General features: G+C 40.6%; 2 protein-coding genes across 4 annotated transcripts in view; one reads left to right on the plus strand and one right to left on the minus strand.

Annotated features, from left to right (window-relative positions):
- The window catches only part of tex9 (testis expressed 9), a 97,916-nt gene extending 93,533 nt beyond the window's left edge, over nucleotides 1–4,383 (plus strand). The window contains exons 11-12 of the mRNA XM_063066511.1: nucleotides 3,947–4,081; nucleotides 4,221–4,383. Of these exons, the coding sequence (XP_062922581.1) occupies nucleotides 3,947–4,081; nucleotides 4,221–4,295 (210 nt within the window). The 3' untranslated portion in view covers nucleotides 4,296–4,383. The remainder of the gene's footprint in view (nucleotides 1–3,946; nucleotides 4,082–4,220) is intronic.
- Nucleotides 4,384–10,187: 5,804 nt separating this feature from the next.
- Nucleotides 10,188–26,470, minus strand: part of mns1 (meiosis-specific nuclear structural 1) — a 111,531-nt gene continuing 95,248 nt past the window's right edge. For all 3 annotated transcript variants that reach the window (XM_063066513.1, XM_063066512.1, XM_063066514.1), the window contains exons 3-10: nucleotides 25,902–26,029; nucleotides 18,075–18,177; nucleotides 17,181–17,410; nucleotides 15,777–15,993; nucleotides 13,750–13,857; nucleotides 13,209–13,466; nucleotides 12,755–12,880; nucleotides 10,188–10,816 (exon numbers count right to left, since the gene is read on the minus strand). In XM_063066513.1, coding sequence (XP_062922583.1) covers nucleotides 10,697–10,816; nucleotides 12,755–12,880; nucleotides 13,209–13,466; nucleotides 13,750–13,857; nucleotides 15,777–15,993; nucleotides 17,181–17,410; nucleotides 18,075–18,177; nucleotides 25,902–26,029 — 1,290 coding nt within the window. In that variant the 3' untranslated portion in view covers nucleotides 10,188–10,696. The remainder of the gene's footprint in view (nucleotides 10,817–12,754; nucleotides 12,881–13,208; nucleotides 13,467–13,749; nucleotides 13,858–15,776; nucleotides 15,994–17,180; nucleotides 17,411–18,074; nucleotides 18,178–25,901; nucleotides 26,030–26,470) is intronic.

Here is a 26,470-nt window from a genome sequence, read left to right on the forward strand (position 1 = left end):
TTTCTCCCTGGGCCTCCTGTCCCATGATACTCTCATATCCCCTTTGCCAATCACCTGTACAGCTGTTTCCTCCATCCCTCCCCCTCCTGTTTTCTCCTATCATTTTGGATCTCCCCCTCCCCCTCCCACTTTCAAATCTCTTACTAACTCTTCCTTCAGTTAGTCCTGACGAAAGGTCTCGGCCTGAAACGTCGACTGTACTCTTCCTAGAGATGCTGCCTGGCCTGCTGCGTTCACCAGCAACTTCAATGTGTGTTAATTGTGAACAATGGGATTTTGGGGAAACATACTCAATTAACAATAATTAAATATTCTTGGAATCATAGACAATCATAAAGTTCATGTAGCACAGAAATGTGCTTTTGGCCCACTTCAACCATGCTGATTGTGATGCCTATCAATGTTCTGTTTTCTTGCATTAGGGCTATATCCCCCTATGCCTTTCCAATTTAAGTACCTGTCCAGATGCCTTTTAAATATTATAATCAAACCTGCCCTTGGCAGCTCATTCCATGTACACATCTCCCTCTGTATGAAAATATTTACCCCTCAGATACCCTTTATTTTCTCCTCTTTCATCGTAAACCTGTGCCCTTTAGTTGAAAACTCATCTGCCCAAGCCATTGACCATTTTAATGTGTCACAGCAAATTGTACAGCAAAATAATAGACATTTTAGCCCATCTACACTAGGATCACATCTATGCCCTACATTTTTAATTGTCTGCCTCTTAAATGTAGTAATTGCATCTGACTCCACCACCTCCTGTGGCAGCGCTCATCCACAGTTTAAAAAATAGTTCCCCACACTGCCTTTGAAACCTCTTTCTCTCACATTTGAAAAACAAAGACCAAGATCGTTGTTCAGAGATTATTGCTCATTCTAAAATTCAAAAGTAGCAAGAGAATGGACAGTTTTCACTGCAGCCCAGGTAGGGAATCTTAACCAATTCCAAGATTTTACAATTTTATTATCTCTTAAATGGACAGTAAAATCTGATCATTCACTATAGCATTGTTTACAAATCTCAATATTTCAGCAGCTAGTTCACCAATTTCTGTTTCTCATGTTCTCTTTAAACTCTCTGGGGCCCTTTTTCCTGCACTCCTTTTAACTTTACCATGGTCACTTCAGATCTACTTCCTTTAAATTCAATAGGATTCATTTCCTGAGCTCCCTCTTAATTCATCAGTGCCTGTTTCTTATTCCTTTTCAACTGAAACTGGTTCACAGGAAAATTTATTATCTTATGTATCATCTACAAGATGTATTAAAATGTGTTGGTGTATTAATGGGAGTAATATCTAATACTGCAGAAAATCTTCTCAGCCAGCACCACCAAATTCCCAAGTGTGCCAAGGTATTAGATTTACAGTGTAGAGAAAATATACACACAATACTGCTATTTGTTAATTCCACAGAATATTTTTCCTTTATAACAAACTGATTTTGACAAATGTCTGCATAAATTTACTTGTCCATCAATTGTTTTTGTCAAGTGTTGACACTTGTGTTGCAATTTCAGGTGATGTTTCTGCCCAGCAGCATTGACAAATGTATAGCAAAACTCTAACATAGTTAGGTGTGCATGGAACAGTTCTCCAGCAGTGAAGAACATATCAACAGCCCAGGGTGCTGAGGGAATTGGCGGAGGTATATTGTAGACGCGTTGGTAATTATTTACCAAAACTCTATAGACTCTGGGTAGGTCCCAGCGGATTGGAAGACAGCAAATGTCACGCCACTTTTTAAAAAAGGATATAGGCAAAAGACGGGCAACTATAGGCCAGTTAGCTTCACATCTGTAGTCGGGAAAATGCTTGAAGCTGTTTTAAGGAACAAATAGCAAAACATTTAGAAAGGAGTGGTTCCATTAGAACAGACACAGCATGGGTTCAGAAAGGGCAGGTCTTCTTTGACAAACTTACTGGAGTTCTTTGAGGACATAATGAATGCAGTGGCTCGAGGGGAACAGGTGGCTGTCGTATACTTGAATTTCCAGAAGGCATTTGATAAGGTGCTGCACAAGAGACTTATAAATAAGATATGGTGCATGGAGTCGGAGGAAGTGTATTGGCATGGATAGTAGATAGGTTAACCAATAGAAGGCAGAGAGCTGGTATAAATGGGTGTTTCTCCGGTTGGCAGTCAGTGGTGAGTGGGGTGCCACAGGGGTCAGTGCTGGGCCCACAGCCGTTTACCATTTACATTGATGATTTGGAAGAAGGGACTGAGTGTAGTGTAGCAAAATTTGCTGATGACACTAAACTGAGTGGAAAAGCAAATTGTACAGAGGATGTGGAGAGTCTGCAGAGGGATATAGATAGGTTAAGTGAGTGGGCCAAGGTCTGGCAGATGGAATACAACGTTGGTAAATGCAAGATCATTCACTTTGGAGGGAATAATAGAAGAGCAGATTATTACCTAAATGGTGAAAAATTGCAGCATGCTGTTGCGCAGAGGGACTTGGGAGTGCTTGTACATGAATCACAAAAAGTGGGCTTGCAGGTACAACAGGTTATTAAGAAGGCAAATGGAATGTTGGCCTTCATTGCTAGAGGGATTGAATTCAAGAGCGGGGAGGTCATGCTGCAACTGTACAGGGTACTGGTGAGGCCGCACCTGGAGTACTGTGTGCAGTTCTGATCTCCATACTTGAGGAAGGATATACTGGCTTTGGAGGCAATGAAGAGGGGGTTCACCAGGTTGATTCCAGAGATGAAGGGGTTAACTTATGAGGGGAGATTGAGTTGTCTGGGTCTATACTGTCTGGAATCCAGAAAAATGAGAGGGGATCTTATAGAAACACAAAATTTTGAAAGGTATAGATAAGATAGTAGGAAAGTTGTTTCCATTGGTAGGTGAGACTAGAACTAGGGGACATTGCTTCAAGATTTTCAGGGGAGAATACTTAGGATGGAGATGAAGAGAAACTTTCCCCCAGAGTGGTGAATCTGTGGAATTCTCTGCCCAGGGAAGCAGTTGGGGCTTCTTCACTAAACATATTTCAGATACAGTTAGATAGGTTTTTAGATAGTAGTGGAATTAAGGGTAATGGGGGACAAGGCAAGTAGATTGAGCTGAGTTTACGGACAGATCAGTCATGATCTTATTGAATGGCAGGCAGGCTCGATGGTTCGGATAGCCTACTCCTACCCCTATTCCTTACGTTCTTTTGGAACTGAACATTTTGTCAAGAGTCTGTACTTAACTTTGCGACTGCAATATATATCAGATATTCCCTTCAACCTCTACTCTAGAAAAGAAATGCAATCTTTAGCTTAAAGATCATTGGCCTTTTTGGTTCATTTCTATCTTTATGAATGATGCCTCTCTGCTTAGTTCCAGCATCTTTGCTAACTTTGCTTTTATTTATTTATGCGGAATAGCCCTTGCAGTCCTTCGAGCCGCACCACCCAGCAATCTCCCAAATTAAACCTAGCCTAATCACAGGACAATTTACAATGACCAATTAACCTACAAACCTTCTTTGGACTGTGGAAGGAAACCGGAGCATCTGGAGGAAGACCATGTGATCATGGGAGAACGTACAAACTCCTTACAGACAGTAGTGGGAATCGAACTGGGTCGCTGGTACCGTAAAGCATTGTGCTAATCACTACACTACCATGCCATTGATTTTGTTCTTCATATTTCCTCTGTTTCCTAATTGCTGATTTGGTTGTGTGTCATCTGGTAACCTCACCCCATAGTAATTCATTACTTGTTAATTCTACCAATGGTAAGTACTAACACTATTCAATACCAGGTCTTAAAGAATACCCTGAGAACATGATACTTAATTGTATTATTCACTGCATTCAGGTTTATGGCTACTGAAAGAACTCCACGTCTTTCTGTTATTTCAAATGGGAAGACGCTTGACTGAACAAACCCAAGATAAACTCAATGTATAATTGTAAAACATGCTAATATTTATTATCAGGACATAACTAATCAAGAAAAACTAATGATTGATCAGCTGAAGACTGAAAACAAGAAGTTGGAAAAGCAGAAAACTGAACTTATGACTGGCTTTAAGAAACAGATGAAGCTGATAGACATCCTAAAAAGGCAAAAGGTAAGAAGGTATGAAAATGAAAGAAGTGGTATTTTGTAACCTTAACTTTTTTGAAAAATTAGTAGTATCAAAGTAACCTGGTGCTTGGATGGTAATTTATAATACCACTAACAGATGATACTTATGTTTTATTGTCAAGATGCACATGGAAGCTGCTAAGATGCTCTCCTTCACAGAGGAAGAATTTATTAAAGCGTTGGAATGGGGAAACTGATTGGAAGGAAAAACAACAGAGTAATAGGTTAATATGGTAAAACATATTTGAATGCCAAGTCTGTTAATTGTTTAATATTATGTAATTATTTTAAAGAAATAAAGCTATTTTATCTTCATTTAGTTTTTTTTTACTGTTTATCCTCATGGTCAATTAAATATAGAATGGTTACTGTTGTAAATCTGATTGCACATATTCTCTGTTCTTAAATCTCAACTACAGAGATGCTTTTTCATTCTTAGCTTCTAATTTCAAAGAGCTTTAAGTTATCCAAATTGGCAGTAGAAAGTACTTGTTGACTTTTTTTTGGACATTTTTGTTCATTTTCCTTAGAGATCACCAGAATTTAGGCCGAGTTTGGCTAACCTCAGTGGTTGGGAAAGTGTTGGAGTCTATTATTAAGGATGAGGTTTTGGGGTACTTGGAGATTAATGATAAAATAAGTCAAAGTCAGCATGGTTTCTGTTAAGGGAAATCTTGCCTGTTCGATCTGTTAGAGTTCTTTGAGGAAGCAACCAGCTTGGTGGACAAAGGGGAGGCAGTGGATGTCATTTACTTGGATTTTCAAAAAGCATCGATAAGGTGCCACAGATGACACTGTTTAACCAGATAAAGTCTTGTAGCATTATAGGAAAGATACTGGCATGGATAGCGGAATGGCTGATAGGCAGGAGGCAATGAGTGGGAATAAAGGGGACCTTTTCTGGTTGGCTGCCAGTGACTAGGAATGTTCCTCAGGGGTCAGTATTGGAATCACTACTTTTCACATTGTTTGTCAAGGATTTAGATAATGGAATTGATGGCTGTCTGGCAAAGTTTGTGGATTATGTGAACAAACTAACATATGGAAGATAGGTGAAGGGGTAGGTAGTGCTGAGGAAGCGATGTGATTGCAGAAGGACTTAGACAAATTGGAAGAATGGGTAAAAAAAAAGGTGGTAGATTGCATAGTGTTCGGAAATGTATGATCATGCGTTTTAGTAGAAGGAACAGTAGTGCTGACTGTTAACTAAACGGGGAGAAAATTCAAACATCACAGGTTCAGAGGGACTTAGCAATCCTCGTGCAAGATTCCCAGAAGGTTAATTTACATGTTTAGACTGTGGTAAAGAAAGCAAATGCAATGTTGGCATTTATTTTAAGGGGAATAGAATATAAAAGCAAGGAGATAAATGCTGAGGCTTTATAAGACACTAGTCAGGCCACACTTAGAGTATTGTCAATGGTTTTGGGCCCCATATCTCAGAAAGGATGTGTTGTCATTGGAGAGTCCAGAGAAGGTTCACAAAGATGATTCTGGGAATGTAGGGTTTAATACACGAGGAGTGTTGGGCCTGTACTCACTGGAACATAGAAGAATGCAGGGGGATCTGATTGAAACCTACCGATTATGTTGAAAGGACTAAAGGTAGATGTCGAGAGGACATTTCCTGTGGTGGGGGTATCCAGAACTAGAGGGCACAGCCTCAAAATTGAGGAGTGACTTTTTGGAATAGAGGTAAAGAGGATTTTTTTTTTTTTAGCCAGAGAGTAGTGAATCTGTGGAATGCTTTGCCACAGACGGTGGTGGAGGCTAAGTCCGTGGGGATGTTTAAAGCGGAAGTGGATAGTTTCCTCATTGGTCAGGGCATCAAAGGATTTGGCGAGAAGGCAGGTGTATTGGGTTGAGTGGGATCTGGGATCAGCCATGATGGAATAGTGGAGCAGACTTGATGGGCTGAATGGCCTAATTTTGTTTTATGGCCTGAACACTTAATGTTATTGTTAAAATAATTATTTCTTTTTAAATATCATCAATTAATAAAGACAACTACAAAATAGCAAATTTAACTAGACTATCAAGCATTCTAATCCAGTGCCATATTTCTAGTCATTTTCTTTTGCAACCAAACACAGTGAACAATTGTTATGATTGGATGGAAACTTAGTTGACTTGGTGAGAATTAACCTCAAACACGATAATATCTGCAGATGCTGGAAATCCAAGCAGCACACACAAAATATTGGAGGTACTCAGCAGGCCAGGCAGTTATCTATGGAAGACAGTAAACAGTCGATGTTTTGGGCCAAGATCCTTCATCTCTATTCCATTTTTTGACCAGCTACAGAAGATTTACAGTTTAGTATTGCCACTTCTTGATCACTATTTACCATTTTTTCTATCCTGTGGCACATTTTTGGCCGGTAAGCATCACTCACAGAGCTATGCTTAAGAAAAATTAATGTTGTACCAGCTAGGTTTTGATTTCTTACAGTATAACTGCTACCAGGATTTTCTCTTATGACCAGTTGAAATTTGTCAAAGCTTGGCATACCTATCATTTGCTGACATGTTGGTCCTCAACTAGTATACATATTTCAAAACTAAAATGTCTCCATCAGCCCTTCATTGTGCCCCTCTTTGCAAATTATCTAGACATGGCTACATCCCCAAAAGCTAACTATCTTTTGACTGGAGAAACTCAACTTCTGAATATTCTGAAAGATGATGATGCTGAAAGGGATGGCTCAGGTTTCCAAACAAAAAATCTCTTTAACTTATGCCAATTTATCGTCACAGGATGAATTTTAGAGAAATTATGTGTCCCACAATAGTCTTTTTAGGCAGTCCCTTGCTATCAAGGATGACTTGCTTTCACACTGGGTCTGTAGGAGATGTAGACTCCCCCCACAGATAGGACAAAAGGTATCAGCTGAGCAGATAGTTTGTGAGGTGGTTAAATTTCTAGAGTGACCCAAGATGATCCAGAACTAGTTTTACTGCACTTCACTTTATTCAAAGAACATTTTCTTATTGCACAACACTAAAATAAACAGTAGAATTTCTAGGTCATTAACTGTTCATGTGATGGATCCTGTTTCATATTTGACATTCATTCATGTACTCACTGAAGAACTAAACTAATTTTTTACTATCTACAGACTAGCACACTAGGTGGGCAATGATGGCAAATATTCTAAGATGACAGATTGTCTAGTCATGCCTACATTACTTAAGTTATTTGTTGAAAGTGAAAGCTAGAACTAACAGTTTACCCTAGAGTGATGCTGAAAAATACTGACCATTTTAGTTGTTCCACCATATCAAAATTCAATTCTATGAGTTCTCAATGTATTACATGTTTTTTTTCCCCCACCCTAGTGAGCTCTCTGTTTCTCTTCTCCAAGGCCTGGCAGTTAGCCATTTTGGTAAGTGAAGAAAACAAATTCAGAGACATACATAGTGAGGGAAGGGCAAAATCACAATAGCTTGTAGGAGGGATGGGTGAGATCAGGGAGTCAAGTGAATGCTGGAAGGACTGGGAGTAGTAGTTAACCCAGTTGTCCTGGAGTGCTCACTCTTGAGTACCCATGTGGTTCCAGTCCTCTTACTGTCTTCCAGATAGGATCATAAGAATGAGACTTTTCCTAACAGGATTTAACGTTGGAATGGCCACAACTGCAAATCCTCCTTTAACAAAATCCAGTGCTTATTCAACATTTTTTCACTGTATGACTGTCAAGCTTAAAATCAGAAGTCAGTCACAGAGTACAGTCAGCCAATTAGAATGGAGTGTCAAGACATTTCCTAAAAGAACTTGTGACTCCTTAGAATTTTTAACCCATGGGGATGGGTAATTCAAGATAAATCAGAAGGAAAACAAGGCCTGAGTGGATGAGATGGCTGAGCGCAGGTTGAGGTTGAAGGTCAGGGCAGCCTGGCTGCCAATTTTTAAGCTTTCAAGGCAACTACATCGATTTCCTCAATTTCTTTACATCACATAAGGCAATTTAGTTATTGAGTCCAAGCTGACTGTCGTTGTGTTTGCATTAGTTCGATTCTCCACCTATTTTCCTTCACTCAAATCATCTCCTTCACTCCCATCCCCTTTCCTTCCATTTACCTATAATTTGGGCTAATTGGCAAAAACAAACTTACTAATATGTCCTGGCGATGTGGGAGGAAACTGGAGAACTCAGTAAAACCCATTATGCTGATGATACAACTATTGTTGGCAGACTATCAGATAGAGACGAGAGGGTGTACAGGAGCAAGATATTTTAGCTAGTTGAGTGGTGTCACGGTAACAACCTTGCACTCAACGTCAGTAAGATCAAAGAAAGGGTGAGATGAGGGAACACAAACCAATCCTCACAGAGGAATCAGAAGTGGAGAGAGTGAGCAATTAAGTTCCTGGGTGTCAGTATCCCTGAGGATCTAAACTGGCCCCAATGATCAATGCAGATATAAAGAAAACAAGACAATATATTTCATCAGGAGTTTGAGGAAATTTGGTTTGTTACCTAATCGTAAACTTCTACAGATGTACCGTAGAGAGCATTCCGACAGGCTGCATCACCATCTGGTATAGAAGGGTTTACTGCACAGGATCAGAAGACGCTACAGAAAGTTGTAAAATTAGACAACTCCATCCTGGGTACTAGCCTCTGTAGTATCTAAGACATCTTCAATGAGTGGTGCCTCAGAAAGACAACTTCCATCATTAAGGACCCCCATCACCCAGGGCTTGCCCTCTTCTCATTGTTACCATCAGGAAGGAGGTACAGAAGTCTGAAGGCAGACCCTCAACAATTCAGGAACAGCTTCTTCCCCTCTACCATCCGATTTCTAAATGGACATTGAAACTCATGAACACTATCCTACCATTTTCTTATTTCTGTTTTTACACTGCTTTATATATTATCTCACACACAGTTATTTATTTATTTTTCTATATTTATTGCATTGTATTGCTGCTGCTAAGTTAACAAATATCTCGACATATGTCGCTGCTATTAAACCTGATTCTGAAACACACATAATCACAGTGAGAACATGCAAGATCTGTACAGCAGCCAAGATCAGGCTTGAATCTGGATTCCTAGAACTGAGGCAGCAGATCTGCCCAATTGCTCAGGAAGATCTGTAAACATCCTCTCTTAATTCTGTCATTTTGTAAAGTATATTCAAGATATTAGAGAAAAAAATAAATGTAGATTGCCTACTTTGTGCAGTTTATACCAATCTTTACATTAAAGCATCTGCAGTATGTTGTGACGTGACTTCTCACCTGCAATTGTTTAATGAGTTTGTGGTTCCCCCAGATTGAACTCCTGAAACAATTTGTGATGTATCACCAGGAGAATATATAGGGCACTCACTACCTTTTTGTAATGTCAACAGTTTTTGGATCAGATGCACATGTGGAACCAGTTATTCTAAGGTCTAATACCTAAAATATGGAAGAGGATTTAGATTATTCAAAAGAGAAAATAAAGCCCATGTGGGCATGCAGTCATTGGCTATGCTGCCTCTTCCTTGATTTTTCATTAAAGATTCTCCACAGAATCTGATGCCGATTTCCGATTGCATCGTCTCTGATCTGGGCTGACAATTATGTGTCGGGCGGCACCTAATTAATTAGCATGTTTATTTCGGCTTTTTTCTTAAAGATGTGCTGTGTGCCTCCTGGCTACCGCTGCGTTCTCCGCGAATCGGCATCTGTCCGTGGCCTGGGGTGGTGGGACACTGGGGTGTCATCTCGTCATCGTCTGTTTCCATTAGGGCAGGCAGGTCATTTTCTATCTCTGCCCGCTTCAATGTCGAAGATCGAGGTTCATCGTCTGCTGTGGCTGATGTGGAAGGCTTGCTTGACTGCTGAGCCTCGCGCATTTTTCTATCGCACAGTTCTTTGTAAGGACTCAAACCATCCTGCAAATATCCCCGAAACTGACGTACCTTTTCAAAATTAAAGTCGTACTTTATCATTACTCATTCGGTTTCGATTGTTATCCTTTTTTCTTCCAATTGCATCAGCTCTTCATCTATCAGATCTTGGTCATGGGATGCCAAAACCTCTTCAACATCATGTTCATCAGCTTCCACAAGCCAAAGTCACTTTGTCCTTACTTCGTTCACCATGATCGAAAAGCTTAATTATGTCTAGTTTTATGCTAAGTGTAACACCCTTACGAGCTCTTTCAGGCTTTTCCGATACCATAGAACTCATCTTGCAAACGACTGCTCACAGGCATGCGTTTAAGCAATACCGGCGAGAATACAGTTCCGAATCCGGGGAGAGCGGCTGCTCGGGGTGCGCACTGCCTTTTATTGTGCGCTGATTTTTTATCGCGCGTTTTTTTCGTAACAGTGAAAACACCTTCTGAAAGTGAAAACAGGGTACTAATGTAGGTCTTTCATAACAGTGAGGTTTCATAAAGCAAACGTTCGAAAAGCGGGGGACACCTGTAATTAAATTTTATTTTTGATATTTATGAAGTAAACCCTCAGCATTCATATCAGGTACATTTTCAACTCTCCTATTAAAAGGGAATCAATACAAATTTATGTCCAAGAGTAATGGACGCTAGCCTATGTAGCTATGTCAGATAAATTTGCTATATGAAATGAAATACAACAATTAGTTTGAGGTTGAACAATTCCATCCTTCATCTGAAAACAAGTTGGCATTTCTTTTCTTGAAATTCTCTTTGAAGGCATCATCGAACAGCTCAAGCTCTTGTTCATCTTTAAAAATTCCCTATTAAAGACACAGAACAATTAACTTAATGGTTGTTTTTTCTTTAGCTTAAGATTTATATAATAAATATCATTTGGAAATACAATTAGTTCACATCAATAGGTTTCCTGTCATTTTAATTTTAGTTACTTTGTTACCTCTCTTCCAGAAACACTCATTTCCTCCAAGGATTTTGCAAGTCTCACTGAGACCCACTGGACCAAGTCCCACCAACATAACAATTATAATTCTACTTTTTCTGTCTGCGAAAAGCAAGCAGTCCTCTACACTAGAGGTCACTAGCAAAATGCTTGATTTTGACTATCATTGCCTTCTTCACCAACTCCTCCCTGTGCCTTTTACCCCACCACTGATTTCAGCATTTTTACCAGTTTTCCTTCATTCCACCTCACACAGGTTGGCAGTGTATTTCCTCAAACGGATCCTCTTAGAATTCACTTTAATGTATCCCTAATGGCCACTATCATCATCTTCTTGTCTTGTAACATTATTTGAAACACAAAATTAACTGCGGATACCTCTCTAGTTCTCTGTAAATTATTTTGACATCTCAACAATAAATATCTCAAAAAGGAGAAACTAGAATATGGTTGATGTTTTCAAAACTCTTCCAAACTATCTCATCCTAAATTCCACCTCCCTGTCAATGTACCTTTTCAGTCAGAGGTGAAGAACATTTACATTTTGCTTAACTACAAGCCTGACTACTTTGTGTTAAAATTTTCAAAATTATTCTCCCTGAACTACATCACCTGCCAAAGCATTAACCCTCCAACTTCTATGATTCATAAATTAATAATCACACCCTGAATACAATACCTGTACACCTTCAAATTTTTCCTCTCAGGCTAGCTCTCCTTTTATGCAAGAAAAGGCTCCAGTTTCAACATTAACTGATTCTTCCTTTACTTCAACAATTTATGGACCTAACCTTTGTAATTCCATTGTTTATTAATTATCCCACAAAAGATATGGAATATATTTTAATGTTTGGGAGTCTTAAGTTGTTCTTTAGTCTCAATGAAACTTAAAATCATTAAAAACTTGATACCAAATGCTTTTTATGATAACTGTAGGCATGCATCTTCAACTCAATATTCATCTGAAATTTGAGGAAGCAGCAACAAGTAGATTAGTTTTCTTCATTGTTTTTGTCCTACTCTTTAAAGATTTGCTTAAAATAAAAATTCAGTAAAACGGCCAGGAAATAATTCCTTTCCCACGCAATCTGATGCAATAGAAATAGGAAGCTATAGGAACATTTCAGTATAAACTACCTGCTTACTGCTTCATCATTCGGGTACATGGTGGAAAAACAATAGGTTTGTGTGACGAGAGACCTAAACAATGATGTTAAGGACACAAGTGCTGGTGTATCCAAGAAAAGAATCAAGACACAATTTCAAAACTGAGATGAATACAGGGTTCTTGACTAGATGATAAATGTGAAACTGACGAGACTAGTCAAGAATCCAAACGAGACAGAAATCCTAAACACAATTGCAAACTGAACCAATGTTGAGCTGACGATTGTGTGCTGAACCCAAGTTCAGATGCTCAATAAATATCCAAATCTTGGCTCCAAAACATGGCTGCCAATTAGCAAAGTGCTCTAGAATCTTTAAAGGGACCATACCAGCTATCCATACTCTAGAGAACTGAAGCATCTAAACCCCAGAGGCTGGTGCGGTTGGGCGCGTACCATAACAGTTTGTATTTGAAGACACCTATATCAACATCAATTGTTAGATTGCAGCTTGCAGACATAAAACCAGCCATACCAGGATTATCTCTGCAATCGATCTTGTATAGTGAACAGTTCGAGAATCAAATGCTACTTCACGTTTCACTGCTTCTTTCTGTAATATCTTTAGTAAATAATAAAAGCTCTGAAATTCAAATCAATTTCAAATTGGTAATATTTCTCTCATAACATACCTTTGGAAGGTAACCAAGTAGTTTACTGGCATGCTGTTTGAGAAGTTTCTGTCTTTCTTCCTCGATTATAGCCTTAAGAGCTGCTGCCTTCTTCTCTTCTTCTTGGCGTTCTTCAAGTTCTCGTTTCTAGTTAGAAGACATTCATTAGAATTTACTGGAATCCATTTGCAGAGAAATAAAGACTCTTGCCTTCTCATAACTCGATACCCATACACTAAACACTAAATCCTAACTGAATTTGGGCACGTTATACAGTTGAAATAAAATCTATATAAAACTTTTCCTCTAGTATGAATATCTGTACATATACATTGCACACACATTTTCTGTTAAATGAAATTTTTAAAACTTGCTAAAATATTATAGTATGAAATGTTACATGGAATATTAATGATTATAGAAAATGAGAAGTTGTAAATAATAATTGAATTTCAAATAAAAATTCACAACATACTCTGTCTGCTTCAAATTGTCTGCGTCGATCTTCAATGATTTCCTCCACAGCCCTCTTATGTTCAAGCTGTTTCATACGTCGCTTCTGTGCATTCATCTGCTCAATACGGTCATCTTCTGCAAGTTTGGCCATCATCTTTCTCCGTAACTCATCTTCTTCCTCCTTCTCTGCCTGCAGGCGCTTCTGTTTGAAAGCCATTTGTTCTTGGTATGTCTGCTGTAATTCAAGGCGTTGACAAATTTGTTTTTCCAAATCTGCCTGTAAAAATAAAAATTTAAGTCTTACATCATTGAATTGTTTTAGTGGATAATTTGAACTTTGCTGTACCATGAAAAGTGACAATACATACCAATTCCCAATTACATTCTCAGATCAGTATCTTTCCATAATGAATGAATAGATGTGTACAGACTCAATTTGATAGGCATCTTTCAGCAAAGGTACAATTTCTGCACCTTTTAATCGAATTGTCTCAACATACAGTGCCAAAAATAATGCAACACTTCGTAATAAACTGGCAAAAGATCTTTCCAATACTAACGATTTCTTGTTGTCTTCGAGCCTCTTCTACTTTTTCTAGGTACAATTCTTGTCTGACATTTTCCAATTCCTCACGATCACAGCGTTCCTTTTCAATATCTGCAGCAAGCTACATTGAAGAAAAAGTCATTTATTTGTTGGAATTTTTAAAAAATCTCAGTAATATAGAATAGTCATAGAAAAGTACATCACAGTAACAGGCCCTTTGGCCCATCTAGTCCATGCCAAACCATTTGAACTGCCTACTCCCATCTATCTGCATTGGGACCATAGCCCTCCATACCCCTAACATCCAAGTTCCTATCCAAGCTTCTCTTAAAATTGAAACTGACCATGCATGTACCACTTGTGCTGGCAACTCGTTCCACACTCTCACAACCCTCTAAATGAAGAAGTTTCCCTTCAACTTTTCACCTTTCACTCTTAACCCATAACACTTGGTTGTAGTCCCACTTAACCTCAGCTGAAAAAGCCTGCTTGCATTTACCCTATCGAGACCCCTCAATTTTGTATATCTCTATCAAATCTCCTCTCAATCTGCTATGTTCCAAGGAATAAAGTCCTAACCTATTCAACCTTTCATTATAACTCAGGTCGTCCAGTCCTGGCAACATCTTTGTATATTTTCTCGGTACTCTTTCAACCTTTTTTACATCTCTCCCCTAGACAGGTGACCAAAACGGCACACAGTACTCCAAATCAGGCCCTACCAATATCTTATACAACTTCAAAATTACATCCCACCTCCTGTACTCAATACTTTGACTTAAGGCGGAAATGTATCAAAATGCTTCCCTTACAACTCTATCTACCTGTGATGCCACTTTCAACGAATTGTGGACCTGTACTCCCAGATCCCTTTGTTCTGCCCCCTCTTCAGTGCCTTACCGTTCACTGTATAAGACCCATCCTGGTTGGTCCTACCAAAGTGCAACACCTCGCACCTGCCTGCATTAAATTCTATCTGCCATTTTTAAACCCACTTTTCCAGCTAGTCCAGATTCAGCTGCAAGGCATGACAGCCTTCCTTGTTGTCCACTACATCACCAATCTTGGTGTCATCCAGAAAACTGCTGATCCAGTTAACCACATTATCATCCAGATTGTTGATATAGATAACAAACAACAACAGACCTGGCACCGATCCATGTGGCGCTCCACTAGCATAGGCCTCCAGTCAGAAAGGCAACCACTCTCTGGCTTCTCCCACAAAACCAATGTCTAATCCAATTTACTACCTCATCTCGAATGCAGAGCGACTGAACCTTCTTGACCAACCTCCCATGCGAGACCTTGTCAAGCACCTTATTAATGTCCATGTAGACAACATCCACCACCCTGCCTTCATCAACTTTATTCTATAAGATTGGTTAGACATGACCTACCATGCACGAAACCATGCTGACTATTCCTAATCATGTCTACCCAAATACTTAAATAGCCAGTCCCTCAGAATACCTTTGCCATTACTGATGTCAGGCTCACTGGCCTATAATTTCCTGGTTTATTTTTAGAGCCCTTCTTAAACAGCGGAACAACATTAGCTATCCTCCAGTCCTCTGGGACCTCACCTGTCACTAAGGTTGATTTAAATATCTCCGCTAGAGCCCCGGCAATTTCGGCACATCCCTCCCACAGGGTAAAGGAGAACCCCTTGTCAGGCCCTGGGAACTTATCCACCCTAATTTGCCTCAGGACTGCAAACATCTGCTCTGTGATCTGGTATAGAGTCCATGAAAATGATGCTACTTTGTCTCACTTCCATAGACTCCATGTCTGTCTCCTGAGTAAATACTGGGTAAATACAATGTGAAAATCATGACAGACTGAGCAAACAAATTTATCACAAACATGAGAAAATCTGCAGATGCTGGCAGTTCAAAGCAACACACACAAAATGCTGGAGGACCTCAGCAGGCCAGGCAGCATCTATAGAAATAAATAAATAGTCGATGTTTTGGGCCGAGACCCTTCGTCAGAACTTCTTCCTCCAGCATGTTATGTGTGTTGCAAACAGATTTATCTTACCTTTTGGTACAACATTTCTTTACGCTGATCTTGTTCTCGGACTCTAGCCATTCGTTCATCTTCTCTGTTCTTTTGTGCATTTGCAAACTCCAATATCTTTCTGTTCTCTGCTTCCATTTTTTCCCGTTCCATTTGTTTCCATTCGGCTCTTTTTTTCTGGAATTCCTCAATGTACCTCTGAGTTTCCTTCATCTTCTGCATCTTCTGCTCCCTTTCACTGTGCAAAAAGAATGGATTAAAATAAAAGTAGTGGTTAGTGTTTTTAATATCACAAGCACAAGAATTAGGGATATTCATGTGAAAAGTGATGAAAATTTAATGTTTATGCAGTGATAAATGATGATTTGTTTTATAGAAGCTGCCTTTGTATGATGATCACTTCATACTTGAATATTACTTTCAAGATAGGGCAGAAAGATAATTTTAAAATCCAGCTTTCTACTGTCTGATGACTGAGTAATCAACAGCTATTTAGAATTCCCTTAAGCCTTCATTTATGAAAGTTTGGAACACAAATTAAAAATTTAAATGTACACTATGTGATTCAACTTATCCAATACAGATGGGCTACGTGATCAACTTGTCCAATACAAATACTTTTAAATATTGTTTGCTGAACTATTCAAATCATTTTCTTCTAGAAGCAGTGTCTCAAACAATGACATTCATGGGGCATCATGGCTTTTAAGTACTATATCTCTCGAATTGCATAGATTGTACCTCATGGGACTTCTGTTTTGACTGATCTTTCTGCTTACTATCTGGGAATTACCAAGTTCAACTGAAGCATATCAATTGCTCTCCCAAATAATATTGTTTACCATATAACCATATAACAATTACAACACGGAAACAGGCCATCTCGGCCCTTCTAGTCCGTGCCGAACTCTTACTCCCATCTAGTCCCACCGACCTGCACTCAGCCCATAACCCTCCATTCCTTTCCTGTCCATATATCTATCCAATTTAACTTTAAACAACAACATCGAACCTGCCTCAACCACTTCTGCTCGAAGCTCGTTGCACACAGCTACCACTCTCTGAGTAAAGAAGTTTGCCCTTTAATTCTCAACTCACGATTAGTTAGCACTTTTGACAAATTGGTCATATGAGCTCAGTTTAAACATAACTGAAAAAATATTGAATAGAAATGTGAAGCTTTGATATCAATTCATGACACCTCACAGAGGCCATTATATCCAACTGCTCTTACCAAATACACAGATCGTGCTCGCTGACCTCCAGGAGACAACTTGACAATGCTACATTTTACTTAAACAAAAGTTCACCTTGAAAAACATTTCTGAAAGTAGTAATTACTTAAGCTCAGAAATATATCTTTACATTGCACAACATTCTTCGGACAAAACTCAAAAAACAGCAAATGCTTGAAATAAAGTTTACCTCTGATCTTCATCATAGATCTTCCTTACAATTTCATCTACCCTTAGTTTATCTTTTAAGAATTCATCATATGCTTCCTGTCTCCTTTGTTCATTTTCATCAACTTGCATTTCAAGCTCCTTCTGATATTTTAAGGCCTGTTCATGGCGCTTCTGTTCTTCCTTAGCTTCCTCTGCTGTGGCCCTTTCATGTTCTTTCTTCATTAATTTAGCAAGCTCAGCCTCTTGTTTCTAGTTCAAAAAAATAAGTATCTCATTTCCCCAGAGGTTCTGCATTCTTTTTGTGTTCACCGCACTTCAGTTCCTTGTATTTCTAATACATATTTTGAATCTATAATACATTTTAAGAGGTATATTTTGCAAACAAAGCCAAGCATTATCTTATACAAACTTTATTGGTACTTTAAAAATCAGACACAAGCGAAATGAAAACTTCTGTTCCTAGTTAGCCTTTTAAATCAGTTTGCATTCAAGCAGGCTAATGTATAAGAAAAAGAGAAATTTCCAAAATATACAGTATTATGTAGAATAAAAAGTATTTCAGACCTGCATAGAAGCAGTCAGGTGGTACAGGTGAGAAATATTTGTTAGAAATGAAGTTTTTATTTTAAAATGTAAGTTAAACTATTAAGAAGGCATAGAAGTCAGATTAAGGACAATTATTGCTAAAAATTATTATGTAGAATAATTTGAACTAATATTTTAAAAAATAGCAGCTAGCGAAAGATGAATACCTTCTCAAAATAGCAGTATAAAAGGTTCATTAAAAGTAAATAATTTAACTTTATCACATACACTGAAATCAGTCTGTACAGAATTAAAGAAAATTATAGACTTGCAACCTTTAGAACTGTGCACTACTGGGTTTCACATGTTAATATTCAACAGTACTTACAATCTTCTCAAATCGACTTGCTTCTTTTTCAGCTATCTGGGCAGCTCTTTCTCTACTCACATAAGCAGCCTTTAACTTGGCTTCCAATTCACGAAGCTCAAGACTAATTTGAATATGTAGAAACACAAAGAACAATTCATAACATATTAACTAATGGTAATTCAAACAGAAGACAAGAGTAGGCTGGTTGGTTTCTTAGCTCAATATGATCATGGCTGATTTACACCAGCCTCATCTCTTCTTTTGTCCTAGTCCCCAAAACCTCTAATTCCCTGATCTTTCAAAACTTTATCTATTTACTTCTTTACCCCAGAGAAACACAGCTCTCTGAGGTAAAGAATTCCAAAAAACCTCTGCAAAAAGATTTCTAAAGATCATTTTAAATGACTGGACCCATATGTTTTAATTATATTCCCTCATTTAAGACTCTCTGACTAGTGAAAGCATCTCAACATCTAGCTTCTCATGCTCCTTCAGCATCTCTCAAAAAGGTCACCCTTCATTCTTCTAAATTCTTAGGAATACAGACCCAAACTGGTTAGCATGTATTTGATGTAAGAATATTCTAATCCTTTAGTTGTGCTCAATGGTGAGGAGGGCTTTTCCTGTGGTGGACTGGACTGTATTCACTATTTTTTGTAGGGTTTTCCATTCTTGGGCAATGGTGTTTCCATACCAGACCGTGATGCAATCAGTTAGAATACTCTACACTGTGCATCTATAGAAGTTTGTCAAAGTTTTAGATGTCATGCCAGATCTGCACAAACTTCTAAGAAAGTAGAGACGCAGTTGTGCACTTACATGCTGGTTCCAGGACTGACCCTCTGAAATGACAACACCAAGGAATTTAAAAATACTGACCCTCTCGACTTCCAATCCCCTAATGAGAACTGGCTCATGGATCTCCAGTTTCTTCCTCATGTAGTCAATAATTACTGTTTGGTTTTGCTGCCATTGAATGAGAGATTGTTGTAGCACCATTCAACAAGATTTTCAATCTCCCTTCTATATGCCCATTTGTCACCACCTTTGATTCAAACAACAGCAGTGGTGTTGTCAGAAAACTTAAATATGGCATTGGAGCTGTACTTAATCTCACAGTCTTAAGAATAAAGCAAGTAGAGAAGAGGGCTAAGCACACAGTCTTGTGGTGCACCTGTGCTGATGATGATTGTGGAGGAGGTGTTACTGCCAATCCAAACTGACTGGGGTCTGCAAGTGAGGAAATGGAGAATCCAGTTGCACAAAAAGGTATTGAGGCCAAGGTCTTGAAGCTTATTGATTAGTTTTGAGGAGATGGCAGTATTGAATGCCCAGCTGCAGTCAATGAAGAGCATCCTGATATATACATCTTACTGTTCCAAGGCTGAATGAAGAGCAAATGAAATAGTATCTGCTGTTGTTGACCCATTGTGATGGTAGGCAAACTGGAGTGGATCCAAGTCACTCTTCAGGACTGACCTCTCAAAGCACTTCATTACAGCTGATGTAGTGTTACTGGATGATAATCATTAAGGAAGGGTAGCAGGTGGGTATCTCACTGTCAAACCGTGAAGTTGAAGGTATCAGTAAACATTCCAGCCAGTTACAAGTCTTCAGTACTCGGGCAAGTAAACCGTTTAGGACTGATGCTTTCTGTGGGTGGAAGTTCTCACCTCGGCTTCAGAGGGCTGAAATCACAGGGTCATCGGAAGCTGTGGGAGCTCATGAAGGTGCCTCCATGTTCCATCAGTCAAAGCAAGAATAAAAGGCTTTGAGCTCATCTGGAAGCAAAACCTTGTTGCCATTTCTGTTGCTGGGTTTTGCTTTGTAGGAGGCGAAAGCATTCAAGCCCTGCCACAGTTGTCACACCTGGACCTCTTTTATTTTCCTTGGATGACAGACTAGAATGTCACTGATCTAACCCTCAACAGATTGTGGATCTGAATGACTTTGTGGGGACACACTCATCCATTAGCATCTTTATAAAGTCCATGACAACCATGGCATATTCATTCAGGTCCTCTGATGAGTCCTTGAACATGGCTCAGTCTACTAACTTGAAGCAATTGTGTAGCCACTCCTCTGCCTTCCACAACACCTCATTGTTGTCCATACCTCTAGTACCTTGCTCTTCAGCCCCCGCCTGTACACAGGTAGGAGGAGGACAGCCAGATGATCAGATTTCCCGAAAGGTGCCCTTGGGATGGAATGGTAGGCATTTTTGATGGTAGTATAGCAGTGGTCAAATGTGTTGGGATCCCTGGTGCTGTAGGTGATGTACTGACGGTAACTGGGCAGAGATTTCCTGAAGCTAGCCTGATTGAAGTCCCCAGCAAGACTAAAGAAGGGTATCAGGGTAGGCTCTTTCTTGTTTGATAATCATGGCATTCAATATATCAAGTGCTTGCTTAACATCTGCCTTTGATGGTATGTAAACTGCAGTCAGGATCACAGCAGAGAACTCTCTTAGTAAGTAGAGCAGTTGGCATTTAATCACTGGATGCTCAGGTCGGGAGAACAAGATTACGACAAGACTGCTAAGAGTCTATCATGAAACACATGATTTCTAATAATACAATGCAACAGTAGTAAGCATGAGACAAGGAAAATCAATGAGGAAGTTGAAGGAACATTATGATCGGTCTTTGATCAGGTCTGAAGCAGGAGTGATTAAATAGCACACACGATGAGGCTACAATAGACAGTAATGGAACAAGGAACAAAAGATAGGTATACAGGAGTTGTAAATATGAAAGAACTATTCGAAGAAGGAGTCTGAGAGTCTGAGTGGGAGTGCCGAAAAAGAGATTTTTGAAATTTTCGTTATTTTTTTTTCTCCAACGGCTTTCTGAGAGGCGGGACTGCGCAGGCGTGTGACGTCGGGCAGTGCAGCGCGGCAGATTTAAAAGGGCAGACATCCTGCTTCGGATTTGATTCGAAGAAGGAGTCTGAGAGTCTGAGTGGGAGTGCCGAAAAAGAGATTTTTGAAATTTTCGTTATTTTTTTTTCTCCAACGGCTTTCTGAGAGGCGGGACTGCGCAGGCGTGTGACGTCGGGCAGTGCAGCGCGGCAGATTTAAAAGGGCAGACATCCTGCTTCGGATTTGATTCGAAGAAGGAGTCTGAGAGTCTGAGTGGGAGTGCCGAAAAAGAGATTTTTGAAATTTTCGTTATTTTTTTTTCTCCAACGGCTTTCTGAGAGGCGGGACTGCGCAGGCGTGTGACGTCGGGCAGTGCAGCGCGGCAGATTTAAAAGGGCAGACATCCTGCTTCGGATTTGATTCGAAGAAGGAGTCTGAGAGTCTGAGTGGGAGTGCCGAAAAAGAGATTTTTGAAATTTTCGTTATTTTTTTTCTCCAACGGCTTTCTGAGAGGCGGGACTGCGCAGGCGTGTGACGTAGGGCAGTGCAGCGCGGCAGATTTAAAAGGAACAGAGCCTCATAGAGCGGGCAGCGTAGTTTGCGGGCGGCGGAGTGAGCCGGGAGCAGAGTGAAGACTTAAGGGCTTCGGCTCACCGGGCTTAGGCGGAAGCGGGTGAGGCGAGGAAGGTTTGACATTCATTTTCTGTTGCTATTTGAGGAGAGGGGCATTATGACTGTGAGGGCAGTTTGCTGTTCTCGGTGTCGGATGTGGGAGGCCCTGGAGTCTCCAAGCCTCCCGGACGTCTACATCTGCGCCAAGTGCATCGAGATGCAGCTCCTAAGGGACCGCGTTACGGAACTGGAGCTGCAGCTCGATGACCTTCGTCTGGTCAGGGAGAGTGAGGAGGTGATAGAGAGGAGTGGAAGGCAGGTGGTCACGCCGGGGCCACGGGAGGCAGACAAGTGGGTCACGGTTAGGAGGGGGAAGGGGAAAAGGAAGGTGATGGGGAGTACCCCGGCGGCTGTGCCCCTTAACAACAGGTACTCCTGTTTGAGTACTGTTGGGGGGGACAGCTTACCCGGGGGAAGCGACAGTGGCCCTGCCTCCGGCACAGAGTCTGGCCCTGTAGCTCAGAAGGGTAGGGCAAGGAAGAGGAGGGCAGTTGTGATAGGGGACTCGATAGTAAGGGGGTCAGATAGGCGATTCTGTGGACGCAGTCCAGAGACTCGGATGGTAGTTTGCCTCCCTGGTGCCAGGGTCCGGGATATTTCTGATCGTGTCCAAGATATCCTGAAGTGGGAGGGTGAAGAGCCAGAGGTCCTGGTACATATAGGTACCAATGACATAGGTAGGAAAAGGGATGAGGTCCTGAAAGAAGAATATAGGGAGCTAGGAAGGGAGTTGAGAAAAAGGACCGCAAAGGTAGTAATCTCGGGATTACTGCCTGTGCCACGCGACAGTGAGAGTAGGAATGCGATGAGGTGGAGGATAAATGCGTGGCTGAGGGATTGGAGCAGGGGGCAGGGATTCAAGTTTTTGGATCATTGGGACCTCTTTTGGCGCAGGTGTGACCTGTACAAAAAGGACGGGTTACACTTAAATCCTCGGGGGACCAATATCCTGGCAGGGAGATTAGCGGGGGCTACTGAGGTGACTTTAAACTAGAATGGTTGGGGGGTGGGAATCAAATTAAAGCGGCTAGGTGTGAGGAGGTTAGTTCACAACAGAGGGATGGGAACCAGTGCAGAGAGACAGAGGGGTGTAAAGTGAGCGTAGAAGCAAAAAGTACAAAGGGGAAAAGTAAAAGTGGCAGGCCGACAAATCCAGGGCAAGCATTAAAAAGGGTTAAGAGAGTTGTAAAAGAGTGCCTGAAGGCTTTATGTGTCAATGCAAGGAGCATTCGTAATAAGGTGGATGAATTGAAAGTGCAGATTGTTATTAATGATTATGATATAGTTGGGATCACAGAGACATGGCTCCAGGGTGACCAGGGATGGGAGCTCAACGTTCAGGGATATTCAATATTCAGGAGGGATAGACACGAAGGAAGGGGAGGTGGGGTGGCGTTGCTGGTTAAAAAAGAGATTAACGCAATAGAAAGGAAGGACATAAGCCGGGAAGATGTGGAATCGATATGGGTAGAGCTGCGTAACACTAAGGGGCAGAAGACGCTGGTGGGAGTTGTGTACAGGCCACCTAACAGTAGTAGTGAGGTCGGAGATGGTATTAAACAGGAAATTAGAAATGTGTGCAATAAAGGAACAGCAGTTATAATGGGTGACTTCAATCTACATGTAGACTGGGTGAACCAAATTGGTAAAGGTGCTGAGGAAGAGGATTTCTTGGAATGTATGCGGGATGGTTTTTTGAACCAACATGTCGAGGAACCGACTAGAGAGCAGGCTATTCTGGACTGGGTTTTGAGCAATGAGGAAGGGTTAATTAGCGATCTTGTCGTGAGAGGCCCCTTGGGTAAGAGTGACCATAATATGGTGGAATTCTTCATTAACATGGAGAGTGACGTAGTTAATTCAGAAACAAAGGTTCTGAACTTAAAGAGGGGTAACTTTGAAGGTATGAGACATGAATTAGCTAAGATAGACTGGCAAATGACACTTCAAGGATTGACGGTGGATATGCAATGGCAGGCATTTAAAGGTTGCATGGATGAACTACAACAATTGTTCATCCCAGTTTGGCAAAAGAATAAATCAAGGAAGGTAGTGCACCCGTGGCTGACAAGAGAAATTAGGGATAGTATCAATTCCAAAGAAGTAGCATACAAATTAGCCAGAGAAAGTGGCTCACCTGAGGACTGGGAGAAATTCAGAGTTCAGCAGAGGAGGACAAAGGGCTTAATTAGGAAGGGGAAAAAATATTATGAGAGAAAACTGGCAGAGAACATAAAAACGGACTGTAAAAGCTTTTATAGATATGTAAAAAGGAAAAGACTGATAAAGACAAATGTAGGTCCCCTGCAAACAGAAACAGGTGAATTGATTATGGGGAGCAAGGACATGGCAGACCAATTGAATAATTACTTTGGTTCTGTCTTCACTAAGGAGGACATAAATAATCTTCCAGAAATAGTAAGGGACAGAGGGTCCAGTGAGATGGAGGAACTGAGCGAAATACATGTTAGTAGGGAAGTGGTGTTAGGTAAATTGAAGGGATTGAAGGCAGATAAATCCCCAGGGCCAGATGGTCTGCATCCCAGAGTGCTTAAGGAAGTGGCCCAAGAAATAGTGGATGCATTAGTGATAATTTTTCAAACTCGTTAGATTCTGGACTAGTTCCTGAGGATTGGAGGGTGGCTAATGTAACCCCACTTTTTAAAAAAGGAGGGAGAGAGAAACCGGGGAATTATAGGCCGGTTAGCCTAACGTCGGTGGTGGGGAAACTGCTGGAGTCAGTTATCAAGGATGTGATAACAGCACATTTGGAAAGCGGTGAAATGATCGGACAAAGTCAGCATGGATTTGTGAAAGGAAAATCATGTCTGACGAATCTCATAGAATTTTTTGAGGATGTAACTAGCAGAGTGGATAGGGGAGAACCAGTGGATGTGGTATATTTGGATTTTCAAAAGGCTTTTGACAAGGTCCCACATAGGAGATTAGTGTGCAAACTTAAAGCACACGGTATTGGGGGTAAGGTATTGGTGTGGGTGGAGAATTGGTTAGCAGACAGGAAGCAAAGAGTGGGAATAAACGGGACCTTTTCAGAATGGCAGGCGGTGACTAGTGGGGTACCGCAAGGCTCAGTGCTGGGACCCCAGTTGTTTACAATATATATTAATGACTTGGATGAGGGAATTAAATGCAGCATCTCCAAGTTTGCGGATGACACGAAGCTGGGTGGCAGTGTTAGCAGTGAGGAGGATGCTAAGAGGATGCAGGGTGACTTGGATAGGTTGGGTGAGTGGGCAAACTCATGGCAGATGCAATTTAATGTGGATAAATGTGAAGTTATCCACTTTGGTGGCAAAAATAGGAAAACAGATTATTATCTGAATGGTGGCCGATTAGGAAAAGGGGAGGTGCAACGAGACCTGGGTGTCATTATACACCAGTCATTGAAAGTGGGCATGCAGGTACAGCAGGCGGTGAAAAAGGCGAACGGTATGCTGGCATTTATAGCGAGAGGATTCGAGTACAGGAGCAGGGAGGTACTACTGCAGTTGTACAAGGCCTTGGTGAGACCACACCTGGAGTATTGTGTGCAGTTTTGGTCCCCTAATCTGAGGAAAGACATCTTTGCCATAGAGGGAGTACAAAGAAGGTTCACCAGATTGATTCCTGGGATGGCAGGTCTTTCATATGAAGAAAGACTGGATGAACTGGGCTTGTACTCGTTGGAATTTAGAAGATTGAGGGGGGATCTGATTGAAACGTATAAGATCCTAAAGGGATTGGACAGGCTAGATGCAGGAAGATTGTTCCCGATGTTGGGGAGGTCTAGAACGAGGGGTCACAGTTTGAGGATAGAGGGGAAGCCTTTTAGGACCGAGGTTAGGAAAAACTTCTTCACACAGAGAGTGGTGAATCTGTGGAATTCTCTGCCACAGCAAACTGTTGAGGCCAGTTCATTAGCTATGTTTAAAAGGAAGTTAGATATGGCCCTTGTGGCTACAGGGGTCAGGGGGTATGGAGGGAAGGCTGGGTTCTGAGTTGGATGATCAGCCATGATCATAATAAATGGCGGTGCAGGCTCGAAGGGCCGAATGGCCTACTCCTGCACCTATTTTCTATGTTTCTATGTAACTATCCTCTTGGCCATCTGAAAATTGTAACTTTCAGATGGCTAAGGCAATACTAATCACAGCTTATCTAGGGATCTAGGATTTCAATGTTTATTCGGCATTATTAACAAAATAACGGTCATTCATTGTAAGATACATATATTTCTGCCTTGGTGTTCCTTACAGAGCAGTATTGAGAATGTAATGAAGTAATGTAGTAACATAACATCTTTTTCTACTTGCCTGTTTTCTCGGACATGCTGCCTCATTTTTTCATCTTTTAGATTTTCATATTTTATTCTTTCTAGCTCCTTGGCTATCCTTTCCTCTTGCTCCAACTGCTTGGCCTTCAGTATTTTTCTCTTTTCTGTCTATTATAGACAGCAATAGACCAGGAATGTAAAAGATAAGAATCACAATCAATGTAAAGCAGGGTCATCTAAAGAACATCTTGAGCAATCAATTCAAGTCAGCATTAGAGTCTGAAAACTTGAATACAATTGAAACACAATATTATGGAATTTAAACCCTTAATTAGCATTTTAATTATCAAAATCTTCCTAATTATTTGATTGAGTTTTCTCAGTACAAAGTTTGGAACAAGCAACATCTCACTGCATAATACCATTTTTTCCCCTGAAGAATATAACTAAACACCACATCTATAATGTCTTAGGAACATACAAGGTTAGGGCATCTACGACTTTTGCACATGATTATATATGTCAATGTAGAGCGGAGAGTGACTTTGTAAATCTGGTGGGAGCAAAGGATGTTGGGAATAATAAGGATAGAGAGCCGCAGGAGGGATT

The sequence above is a fragment of the Mobula hypostoma genome, chromosome 13, assembly GCF_963921235.1.
Source record: "Mobula hypostoma chromosome 13, sMobHyp1.1, whole genome shotgun sequence".
Taxonomy (NCBI): domain Eukaryota; kingdom Metazoa; phylum Chordata; class Chondrichthyes; order Myliobatiformes; family Myliobatidae; genus Mobula; species Mobula hypostoma.